The 13,417-nt window shown below is 37.2% G+C and overlaps 1 protein-coding gene across 1 annotated transcript in view; it reads left to right on the top strand.

The window, feature by feature from the left end:
• Nucleotides 1-13,417, top strand: part of LOC150100631 (fibrillin-1-like) — a 1,594,375-nt gene that overhangs the window by 392,957 nt on the left and 1,188,001 nt on the right. Inside the window, exon 16 of the mRNA XM_090401848.1 lies at nucleotides 11,079-11,204. Coding sequence (XP_090257974.1) covers nucleotides 11,079-11,204 — 126 coding nt within the window. The remainder of the gene's footprint in view (nucleotides 1-11,078; nucleotides 11,205-13,417) is intronic.

Genomic DNA, 13,417 nt, shown 5'->3' with positions numbered 1-13,417 from the left:
GAGGTAAAAGAGTTCACAGAACACAGCCTACACCAAAAAAAAGACGTACTACTGATCTCACTCGACGTACAAGGAGCTTTCAATGCTGCATGGTGGCCAGCCATAATCAATCCATTAAGAGATTTTAAATGTCCAAAAAACTTACTCGATCTTACAAAAAATTATTTTACAGATAGAAAAGCAACCGTGCTATTAAAAGCCACAGCTGTAATGAAAGAAGTCAAACGAGGCTGTCCTCAAGGCTCCTGTGTGGACGAAGCTTCTGGAACATCCAGTACGATTCGCTATTAAGACTTCCTTTCACTACTGAAACAAAAGTCATAGCTTTCGCCAATGATGCGATGATAATGAATCGGGGACACAACGGCTTACAACTAGAAGTAACGGCCAATGAAGAACTCTTTAAAATTGCAGAGTGGGCATGTGAGAAGAAAGTTACATATAATAGCAGCAAGTTTAAAGTGCTTCATATCTCATGTAAAAAATCAAAACAACCTGTTATTATCTTCCTAAATGGAGAGGTTCTCGCGGTAGCCAGTGAGCTAAAATGCCTAGGGGAACAATAGATGAAAGATTTACCTTCAACAAGCACATCTCATATGTTGCTGTAAATAGCTTACAAATTGTAAACCTTCTAGCAAAGGTGGCAAGGATTAAGTGGGATTAGGCCAACGAGTGCTGAAAACAGTATATATACCAGAGCTATACTACCATTAATATCTTATGCTGCACCTGCCTGGAAACATTCACTAAAATCAAAGAAAAATAGACAAAAGCTAAATAGAGTTCAACGCCTTATACCCACACGTACAATTAAAGGATACAGGACAATATCTTTCGAGGCAGCTTGCGTTATTTCAGATTTTACGCCAATCTGCCTGAAAATACAAGAATTATCTCTAATATACAAAGTCACTTCTGGAAGTTATAATGAAAATTCTAACATTGATCCAAATTATTACGAATGTCTGCTTCACTACAGTAAGTGGCCTCATCCAGCAAAGAAAACAAATATTAAGGAGAAGGAAAGCTCTGAAAGTGATGAATTCCATATATACACTGACGGAAGCAAAACTGGAGGAAATGTCGGCTGTCTCTTGTTGCATATAATAGGCAGTCCATTATACAAGAACGCTGCTCTAGACTGCATCTTCTCTGTTCTAACAACCAAGCAGAACAATTTCTATAGTTCATTCACTTATAAATCTCCAGGAATTAGAAGTCAACACCTTTCATCAAAAGACAGCAACAATTTACATTGACAGTAGATGCACTATAGATGGCATAAAAAACCAGAACAACCATATAGCATTAATAGAACAGACAAGAAAGCTGGTTTGGAATCTCACTCTATCGGGATGGGAAATCGAGTTCTGATGGGTGAACGCACATACTGGGGTTGCAGGAAACGAGAGAGCAGATCAGTTGGCTAAAGAAGCACTAGAAACAAATTACTCGAAATCTGCTATAAAAACACTTGCAGAAGAAAGAAACCTAGGCTTGTGGGAAGAAGAATGGAAAATATCAAAAAACGAATCATAAACAAAAGAATTCTTTCCTAGCATCAGAAGCAGACTCCGGCTGAAAAAACACACCATTTCTTCAGGTTTAACCGCGCTACTAATGGGACATGGAAAACTAAGACACTACTTACACAGATTCCATATCCTGGAATCACCCTTATGTATTTGTAGTTCACAAATACATAAGACTGTTGACCGCATACTTTACGACTGCCAGCTACTGGACTCCATATGGATGCCCCTAATGCAACACGTCATTACTTCTGGAGACAAGTGGCCAGTGTCAAAACAGAGACTTATCGAAAAGTATTACTCAGAACTAATTAAATGTGCCAATAAGATCAACTATTAGTTGTTGTAAAGTAACATAAATTACTGATATTGTATGAATTATATAGTGTAAATATATGTATATATAAAAATATAAATATAGATGGAGATAAATAAATATGGATGTAAAAGTCAGAATATGTACATATAAATATAAAAATGTAAATGTAAATATGAATATTAATACAAAATTGGAAATGTAAATATGAACATTAATACAAAATTGGAAATGTAAATATGAATATTGATACAAAATTAGAAATATAAATGGTTATCAGTACTTGGAGCTACATGTAATATATGCATTGTATGCAATGGAGCATGTAGGAATAAATTATCTCTTGGTAGGGTTACTATTGGAAGGAAAATGCAAAACACACACACACACACACACACACAAACATACAGTAACTTGGAATGTATTATTGAATATATCCATTTCCAGAATGGAAATGGTGTTACAGATAAGTAACTAAAGAAGTCAGATAAGATATCCATTTCTTATCTGACTTCTTTAGGTTCCAAGTCTTGCATCCATAAGTCGCTGTTGGAAAAACAACTCCATTCAAAATCCCCAACTTTGTTCCCATGGAGATAAATCCATCCTTCCAGATTTTAGACAAGTCTCTGACTGTTGTTTTAGCCATTCTTAATCTTTTTCTGACATCTTCTGAGCAGCAATTTTTCACATTAATAATGGATCCCAGGTACTCAAACTTGCTGACTTCCTCAATTCTTTCTCCATTAAGATATACTTGTTTCTCAATAGCTTTTCTGTTTATATTTTCTTTGAGAACCATAATCTTTATCTTGCTAGGATTCAGTTGAAGTCCTCTGTTATTACTGATCTTGTTAACTTTGTCAAGAATTAGTCCTGGTTCTTACACGTCATTAAAAAAAAGTATTGCATCATCAGCATACTTCAAGTAACTGATCAATCTACCTCCTGTCCTAATTCCTGTCTTGAGCTCATCCAATGCTTCATGCATGATGTCCTCTGCATATATACTAAACGTGAGGAGAAAGTAAACATCCTTGCTAAATTCCTTTTCAAACTTGAAACCAGTCAGTCAATGATATCCTCAACAGTGTTGAGGATATCATTGTTCACATGCTATCATGATCCTCATAGTGTGTTGAGGAAAACCCATTCTTTTCATTACTTCCCACAGTTTCACATGCTCAACACAGTCAAAAGCTTTAGAGTAGTCTAAGAAACACATTACCAGAGGGAGTCTGAATTCTTTATATTTTTCTGTGTTTCCCAATGTGGGGCAGTTTGAATATTTTGGGGGGCAATTATAAAATGATGTTGCATTCATCACCTCATCACAGATATACTCAAATAACTCACCATTGTCATCGATAAATTGTCGATGTTGCAAACCCTACTTTCCGAGAAAAAAAGCTGACATCACTAGTACAGCAACAGTCAACATTAATACAGTATCAAGAAGAACTCTCAGAAAAGCAAAATGATGAGTCTATTAGAACTTTATTCAACATAAAAGGAACAATGGCATGGCTTTCTGATGAGACAGAAACGAAATACCGAAATTCAACCAGTTTTGAAAAAAAAATACTGTTGCCCTTTCAGTCATCATATTTAGCTGAATGTGGCTTTAGTGCTGTAAATGACTTGCTACTGAATAAAAGAAATCATCTGGATATCACAAACCATGAGGATTTGAGATTGAAAATGACTAAATTAGTACCTCAAATAAAAACTCTTTGCAGCAGACATCAATCTCAAGGATCACATTAACTTGGATTTTATTTTCCCAAGTTCATTTCAATTTATGTTTTATAATATACAAAGTGTAATATAAAATTTATATTCATTGAAGAAAGTCAAAGTAAAAACAGTTTTACCTATATTCCTCTTTTATTTAAAGTACATATTTATATTATAATTTTTCAGAACTTGGCTGACTATTATGCTAGGGGGTGGCATCAAAATCTTTGAGGCATTGAGGTGGGGCATGATCCAAAAAATGTTGGGAAACACTGGTCTAAGGCAAAGGATCTGATCTCTGGTGCCCTTACCTTTCCTAAAAACCTGCTTGTTCCCCAGGCATCTCTGTCTCAACTTTGGCCTGAATCCTATTTAGCATGATCTTCAATAAAATTTTGCTTGCATGAGATATTAAACTAATAGTTCTATAGTTCTTGCAGTCTACATATCACCTTTCTTATGTACTGGTATGAAAACCAACTTCTTCCAGTCTCTAGGCCATGATCCTGTCTCCCTTCTAATCAATCTATGAAATACTCTTATCCCTCCGTCTCCTGTGGCCTTAATTAACTCTGCTGGGATTTCATCTGCGCTCGGGACCTTATTGCTGTTAAGCTGCTTAACTGCTCTTTCAGCTTCATGTCTAAGTGTGGAGGAGGTTCCAAATCAAAATTTTCCTGGTGAGAGGGCTCCACATTTTCTTTATCCCTCTGCTGTACAGTTCCTCACAGTGTTTCCATCTGTTTTTGATTTCCAACTCTTCTGTTAGTAATGTTCCATTCCTGTCTTTGATGACATTCCTTTCCATCTGTTGACTAAATTTTGTATCCTGCAAGCTTTCCTTATAGGACACATTTTACAGATGTGTAACCCATCTTGTCACCTACTTCAAGATCTTCTCACTAATCATCTCCTTCAGAATATAAATTTATTTAATAATCAGCACCTTTTTCCTAGTTGGGAGCAATGCCAACTAGACAAACTTAGTGGTAGATTACCTTCATTGCCACCACTGTACTTATTAGAGGGCTGAAATGTGAATGTCATGTTTGGCCTACATAGTAGGGATTCCACTTTCTTTCTCTTCTCCATGCACTGTGGTTGATACTGTTCAAGGGCATGCCAAGCATTCTACTGCCATTTTAAGTATAGTATAATAACAGTATAAATAGTGGTACAATCTTGACACCAGATAGTACATGATCCCAGACCTGTCAATAATGGTCAAAAATTGCTGTTGTATAATTCCCCTGCCACATGCTCTGCCAGGTCATGCCTGGAAGGAGGATGAGAGATGAGTAGCTGTATTTGGAAGTACAAAAACTGCTGCTCATCTCTGAACCCTCCTTCCAGGCATGACCTGGAAGAGCACAGTGGTCAATTGTTCTTCCAGTTGTGTATCAGAAATTTTTAAGATATGGAGACTAGTCACTTTCTGTATGGGTGTCATGTCCCAACATCTGTTTCCTCTTACTGCATGTCCCTACTTTATTCTTTCATCAAATTCATAATCAGTCATGAAATATACAACAAACAGAAGAGTTTCACTGTAATTAAAATATCTCAGTTCAGTTAAAACCTCCCAAGACCAATTTCAATGATAAATCAAGCAAAATATAAGGAACAAGCCAAACTCCCTATTAAAAATAATTTTCACATCCACATTATCAACAACTATAGCATAAATGCCAACATAAATGACATATACACCATCACTTACAGACTAAACCTCCTCTTCACAGAAACCCAAACTGCAGCTACATCACCCACAGTCCACCTTTACTTTCCAAGTTACATACTGCATCATTCCTTTCTCTATAATGGTAGCACCTATGATTTTTGAGATCCAGCATTGCTTTCTAGAAAATGTCAAATTAGGACTTTCACTGGCTTAAGTTTCCTTTGCTAATTCAGTAACATTTATCTGTTATATTTACTTCTTCACAAATTCAGAAACCACTCTGACCTTCACCTTCTCTGAAGCTTGAATTTCTGTAATCCCAGCTATCCAAATAGTCAGATCATCTTGGAAGATGACCTTAATATCCACTCCAATTGACTTCTCTTTTCTAACACCACAAGCTGAATCAGATGTGAAAGTATTTTCTATAAGTAGTGACCTAATGCAAATCACATGATACCAACCAAATTCCTCATAATCCTCTCCCATTGCCCAATCTTTTTTTAATCAGTTCTCCATCCGGATATGCCTTTGGGAATCCTTCCTCCTTCTTAGTAACTCAGATCACAATCTTGTACTGGATTCCTCTGTTGAGCAACTCTCAACCTTCTTGTCCTTTAGAACTACAGAGGTGCCAAGTGAGATGACTTCCAGAACTTCTGTCTTGTCATACTCAGACAACTGCTCTGATTGAGTCGCAGAAATTATCTTTACTGTTATAAAGGTTTTCATTTCTCATTCCACCCAAAATTTCTATCCACTTTCTTAGTCTTGGTTGAACAAAAGGTGTATCGAAGCTGTTGAAGGTGAAAATTCATCTTATTGAAACACTCAGAAAAACATTAGCTGCAACTCAGTCTGTGCTGAAGCATGTAATAAATGTAAAATAATCAGCAACAAACCCAAATTTTGATAAGGATCAATAACAGAAAACACCTTCTGTCCAAGTGGAAGCCATGTTTTCTGGTCACTTGCAAAGGCCATGAGATATAGCTTCTGCTTGTCTGTGCTTCCACTCCTTTCTCATCCAGATGGCATCACTGTTACAGCATCTGAAGATAAAGTTGCTTTCTTGCCGTCATTTTTTCCTCTGGCTCTTGCATAGATTATCATAGCAAATTGCTTCCTGCTATACTTAAAACTGAGCATCATTTGTTTGCTGGTTTGTTTTTCACCAAAAAGGAGACCAGATGGATACTAAGCACCTTAGACACTTAAAAGTAAATGTTGTTCTTCAGAGTTAACACGTATCCTGTATTGTTTCTACAATCTCCTGTACTCAACATGGCACTTATATCTGAGTTTAGAAGCAAACATATACAGTGGAAACTCAGTTGTCGAACTTAATTCATTCCCGAAGGCTGTTCGGAAGCCGAATTGTTTGAAAACTGAAACCATTTTCCCATAAGAATTAATGTAAAATGGATTAATCCATTCTCGAACCCCAGATGATTATTTATTTAAACCTTTACAACAGTACTTCATGCATAAGATCATATACAAACATAATGAAAATGCATAAAATCTTACATAAAAAGAATAAACATAATAAATAAATAAAATAAAAACGAAAATTTAACTTCACTTTAACTATACACATGGAGGAGAGTTGATGGCGTAAGTGGAAGGAGGTGAGTAAGTGGAGTCCCCTTCCATAACAGTAACATCAGGTTACTGTCCTGGGGTTTTTCCTCTTTCTCTTTTCTGTCTCTTGGCAACACTCGACTCTGCTTGGGCCTCTGTCTCACTAAAAACCTGTCCAATGACATTTATTTTTGGCTGCGTTTTAAAATGTTTCTGAAGTGAGACATGGCACTGTCATTGAAATGGTTTATGATGTGGTTTGCTACAGCTTTGTGAGGGTGATATCTTGCCACAAAACTTTGCACCTCACCCCATTTTGCACACATTTCTTTGATCAAAGAACTAGGTACATCCTCAATCCCTTCCTCTGTGTGAAGACATTTCCTCCACCTCCGTCTTTTGCTACTCCTTCTGAAGGTGTTCCAGTTCTTCCATGGCGAGCTCATTCCTGTGATCCTCCACTAACTCCTCCACATCAGTATTGCCAACTTCCAAGCTTATGCATTTGGCCAGAGACACAATATCATCGACAAGAGCAACATGCTCTGCCTCAATATCTCTGTCTGGAACACAATCTGGCCACAGTTTCCTCCAGGGCAAATACATCATCCTGTAAGTCACTTGCACCTAGGCTTTGTTCAAGGATACTTAAGCAATGGAGGATGTTAAAGTGATTTTTCCAGAATTATCTGAGTGTTAATTCTGTGTCAGAGGTCACTTCAGAACACCTTTGAAACAGTGCTTTGGTGTAGATTTTCTTAAAGTTCGAAATGACTTGCTGGTCCATGGGCTGAATTAGAAAAGTTGAGTTAGGGGCAGGAACTTCACTGTGATAAAATCAGACTTCTCCACTAACTTGTCCTCCAAGCCGCCTGGAGAGTGAGCAGGAGCATTGTCCATCACAAGAAGGCATCTGATTGGCAAATTTTTTCTTGAAGGTATTTTCTCATACTTGCACCAAAGACTTCATGGATCCACTCAATAAACAATTGCCTGGTTACCCAAGCCCTACTATTAGCCCTCCACATAACAGGCTATTTACTTTTCATCACGGTATTTTTCTTAAACACCCTCGGATTCTCAGAGTGGTACACAAGCAACAGCTTGAACTTGAAATCCTCACTTGCGTTTCCACATAGCAAAAGAGTCAGCCTGTCCTTCATTGGCTTGTGTCCTGGCAATGCTTTTTTCCTTTTGAGTGATTTGGCAATTTTTTCCAAAATATGGTTCATCACAATTGAACCCAATAAGTGTTCAACTGTGATGAAACCAGCATAAGAAAACCCACAGCCTTGACATAGCCACTGAATTCTTGCACATATTTCTCAGCAGCTTCTCAGTTCTAACCCCGCAGTCTCCCCATACTAAAGCACACTATGTAAGCTGCTTCTCCTCTTAAATTTCTCGAACCATCTTCTACTAGCTTTGAACACATCAGTATCAGCACTCGTACCAGGATTTTTCTTTAACAAGTCATAATGTAATCGTCTCACTTTTTCACAAATTATAGCCTCGGAAACACTATCACCAGCTAACTGTTTCTCATTTATCCAAATCAACAATTTTTCCACTTCTTCAATCATCTGCGATCTTTGTTTAGTAAGAACTTTTACTCCTCTTGCAACATCAACTCTCTTGATCCCCCCTTTATTTTTGAGTATTGTACATATCGTTGATTTCGCCATACCAAACTGCATAGCAAGATTTGAGACACGAACGCCATTTTCATGTTTGGATATGATTTCTTTTTTTCATCTCTATGGTGGTTCTAACAACTTTTCTTTTCGCTTTGCTGCTATCACTATTCTTCTGTGGCCCCATGATGGCTTAATTAATAATAATTTATGAATAAAAAACAACAAAACACAAAGAAAATCAAGAAAACTCATTGCAAATTCGAGCAGGTGTCTACACTGAATGAAGGCTGCCACGTAACCGATGCTTTCCTGCATTACAGCTTAGCACGCAGAGTACGTGGTTGCCATTTTCCTGTTCGGGAACCGAAATTCTGTTCAGAAACCATGCCATTTTTTGTTCAGAAAATATGTTTGGGAACCGAATTGTTTGAGAACAAAGGCATTTGACAACCTAGATTCCACTGTATATATCCAACTTTTTCCATAAAGCCTGTAATGTAAAGCATATAAAAAGCCTGTCAGAAAAAACTACCAACTAATTGCTTCATTCCTCTCCCAAATAACAGACACAGTCTTCAATAGTCAATTTCTCAACTACCTGGAGGCCTAACAGTTCATCACTGACTATCAGTAGGGATTCTTCCAATCTAGATTCATGGCTGACTTCAACTTTCATTATCTACCACTGGACATGTGTCATGAAAAGGTTTAGAGAAATATACTGTCACTCTTGACATTTCCAGGGCATTTGACCATGTTGGGCATCAAGGCCTGCTCGGGTAAATTTCCATTCTCTCAATCTACCTGCCCTCCTCTGTAATTAAATAGGAAGCTTTCTTTCGGGTTGTTCACTGCATGTATAGTAGATAGCTCCCATTCTTCAGGCTTTGTCATCAGTGCAGAAGTGCCCCATGACTCTATTCTATCATCAACTGTCTTTCTCCTATACATATATGACATACTGTCAGTCACCACTAATTCAATCCAGAGTTTTGCTAATGATAGTACACTCTACTTTTCCTGCTTATTTCACAAACCATGCAGCATTCAGACATCCTGAGATTCAAGCTCATCTGCATTCAGTGCCTTAAACACTGATCTTCCTATCATACTTAAATTGGGGCAAAGATATTCTAGTCACCTTCAAACCATGAAAGCAAAGTCTTGCTTTTTCTCTCAGAGAAAGAATCTCAGCTCACCTATCCTGAGTAATACACTCACCAGACTGGATCAGATCTCTCATCTTGGACTGACACTTACCTCCAACTTTTCTTGGCATAAATAGCATCATATTAGTAGCTTCCTCAGCCTCTAAAAATTAAGCATTCTTTTCTCCTGTATTTGCTGCTTTTAACCAATCCAGTTGCTATCGCTATACAAATCCCAAATCCACTAATTCTTATAATACAATTTACATGTTTGGGGTGGTGTACCTGTATAAAAACTGTGATGTTGTCCAGAGGAGATCAGATCAGCTGATAGGTGATCCTTCTCCATCCCTTGCTAACTCAATTCAACCTGTGTCTAACAGATGTATTGTTACAATTCTGTGTCATTTCTTCAGGTGCTTCTATGAACACTGCTTCACTGAACTGACAACCATAATTCATCTGCTTTCTTCATCTTATTATTATTATTATTATCATTTGACTTCCATGGAGTCAGAGACTTATTGTGGGAGGTGCACACTATTGCACACAATGCTCATCCAACTGTGTCTTAAATTGATTTAACGTGTTTACATTCACAACACATTCAGGCAATGCATTCCACTCATCAATCACTCTCCATTCAAAGAACCTGCTCCTCACTCCTCTGCTCATGCCCTCCTTATACAGTTTCCAGCAATGGCCTCTTGTTCTACCTCCCTCTCCATTCTATGAAATATCTCTTCCATGTCAATCTGATAACAACCCCTGACTAGCTTATATGTCTCAATCATATCCCTTCTCTTTCTCCTATTCACGAGGCTTTGCACTTACATTCTCTCAATCTGTCCTCATACTCCACATTCCAAAGACCACTGACCACCTTTGTGAATCTTCTTTGGACCCTTTCCAACATATCCTTGGTGGCCAAATCTGTGCACAATAATGCATATGAGGACTGATCAAGGCCTTATACAGTGGCATCATAACCTCCCTATTTCTGCATGTCAGGGTCCTTCGCATCATTGCCATTATCTGATGTGATGTCTTCACAACTTGTGCAATATGGACTCTGAATCTCAGATCCTTGTCCACCATCACTCTTAGATCTCTCATCTTCTCTACTTCCTTTTAAGTTTCCACACCGAGTGTATACTTCACATCCAATTGTTGCTAACCAAATCATGTTGCTTGCCCAGTTTCCATCCATGGAAATTGGGCAATATATATATATATATATATATTGATTCTGTTCCTCAATTTTTAATAATAATTTCATTATTTTTTTTTATACATACCAGAATTCTCTTTTCTCTTTGGATTTGCATAAAATTTTCATGACGCAATGTTTGAAAAGTCTGATCTAAAATAATAGTTATTATATTTATTGTAATTTATATTATGATGGTAGATCAGTTTAATTTTTTTCCTCCCTCTTAGATATTAATGAGTGTATTGTTTTCCCCAACATTTGTCCAAATGGAGCCTGTGAAAATCTGAAGGGAAGTTATCGCTGCATCTGCAATCCTGGCTACCAAGTTGATTCAACAGGAAAGATCTGTTCAGGTTAGTATAAAATTATTTTTGGACATTATTTGAGGGACAGGATTCCCAGTTATTTTTGTTGTGCCTTTTTCAGTTTTTACTGTAAATAAATCATCTCTGTGAAGTGTTCACTTGATGACAATTAGCAAAAAAGCATCACAGCACATAAGCATACAGCTGATTCATTGGTACATCAAACTGAAAAATGCTTGTTTAGATATATAAACTTGTGTATTATATATATATACTCAGTATGGCATATGTTAGTGAAGAATAAACATATCCATGATCATGTTTATTCTTCACTAAATTATACTTCACTAATATATATGTTAGTGAAGAATAAACATATCCATGATCATGTTTATTCTTCACTAAATTATACTTCACTAATATAGTATAATAAATTATACTATATTTCTATAGTAATTAATAAAAAAAACAATAGCATAATTAACACAGAACACAGAAACTGTAACAAACTAGAATTAATTATGATCATTTATTAGATATTCACTTAAGTATCAAAAGTCCACATCCCGAACAAGAAAATGAATAGTCATCAAATATACCACTTGCCACCTGTCCTCTTCTTCATCTTGCTTCTTCTTCTGTCTGTCTACAAGTCATCATCATATTTATATCCATCCCCATTTGCACTAATTGTATTCTAGATTTCTGTGTGGTAGCCTGTCAGATCTCAAAAAATGTGATGACAGTGAGGTGAGAATGAGAGTAGAGATAATGAATGGCAAAATGATAGAGTTGTATGTGGCAAAGGATGTTCAGTTCAGTCTGTGGGGCTGAATTTAACACACATTGGAATTGTTGAAAATTTATGGCTTTGCACTTGAATGGGTTTGGTATTGGACATTTTAGAGAAACTGTTGTTTGCTGAGGAGATCATAGAATGAAGATGAAGATAGTGCAGTTAAGGATCAAAGAGAGAGAGAGCTTGCCAAGCAAATTGTGAATGAATGGATGGATGGGAGGAAGATGGATACAATGAAGATGTGATTATGGCAGAACATAGTGATGGAATGCATAAAGATGTGGATGAAAGGGATATGAATTGAAATCAATGTCAAGATCATGGAAATGTGAGTGTTCAGACCAACTAGACAGGTGTGGTATTGCAGCTAGAGTAGGAAGTGATAGTGTTATGGCCTCAAAAAGAGTGATACTGTTATGTTTATTATATTTACTAATGTAAAATAGTGTTGGAGGTTTAATGGAATATTAACAGCACTACAAAAGGATTAAAAACTAACTTTAATGCTTCCAATATTTCATATGTCACTGAGACATTCAGGGAGTACAAATACATTTGTAACACACACACACACACACATAGACAGCACAATACTTAATGAAATACTAGGGTGACTCTAAAGTTCTGTCTAGGTGGGACCCCCCCCCCCCCTCTTTTGGCATTTGCAGGTGGATTAAGATGTAAACTGGGATCTCAGACAATTATTGTTTCCCAAATTTTGGGAAGATTTATGCATCTGTATTTGTTTAAATTGGGTTGATTTCTGAGTGCTGCTGCAGATTCTAAAAACAGCTTTTCCTATTTAAATTTACTGTGGTGGAGCCTGGTGGTTTTCTTCCAGAAGATCCTGTGAGTTGTGTCATCCAAAACATGGTCTGTAAGGCCAGATTGACCATAGTCATGGTTTCAGGTGTACAATTTGTGTTCATCTAAACAGATAGTCACTGATCTACCTGTCTGAAATAAGCCAACACTTGCAGGAACAGGGTACTTTATATACTCCAGGCACTGAGAGAGGAGGGAACTGATCTTTGGTAGAATGGATAAGGACAGCAAGTTTCCAAGTGGGGCTTAAAAGCCATGTAGAGGTTGTACTTTTCTAATGACCTGGCTATTTTTTCCGATGTGCCACAGACATAGGGGATGGTGATATCATTTCTGAAATCCTTCTGAAGAGATGGCCAAGGAACAGAGGAAGAAGTGAATTTTTCTTTAAATTCTCTAATCACTGTAACCATTAGATAGGAAAGTGTTGTGTATATTGTTGACTTCAGTTGAAAGAGAGGTTCCACTGGAACAAAGACTATAGGCTCTATTGGTTAGAGTTTTAATGATGCCATATTGTGAGAGGGGTGGTGGTGGGCAGTGGCGCACTCAGGATTTAATCTTGGAGGGGGCCGAGCACTCAAGATTTAATCTTTGGGATGGGGGGGGACGCTGAGTTGAGTAGATGATTTGAGAA

Source organism: Typopeltis vanoorti, chromosome 12 (assembly GCF_054136105.1).
Source record: "Typopeltis vanoorti isolate ZY-2024b chromosome 12, IOZ_Tvanoo_1.0, whole genome shotgun sequence".
In the NCBI taxonomy this organism is placed as follows: Eukaryota; Metazoa; Arthropoda; class Arachnida; order Uropygi; family Thelyphonidae; genus Typopeltis; species Typopeltis vanoorti.
Note: the sequence above shows the minus strand (reverse complement) of the source record. Positions and strands in the feature narration are given on the sequence as shown.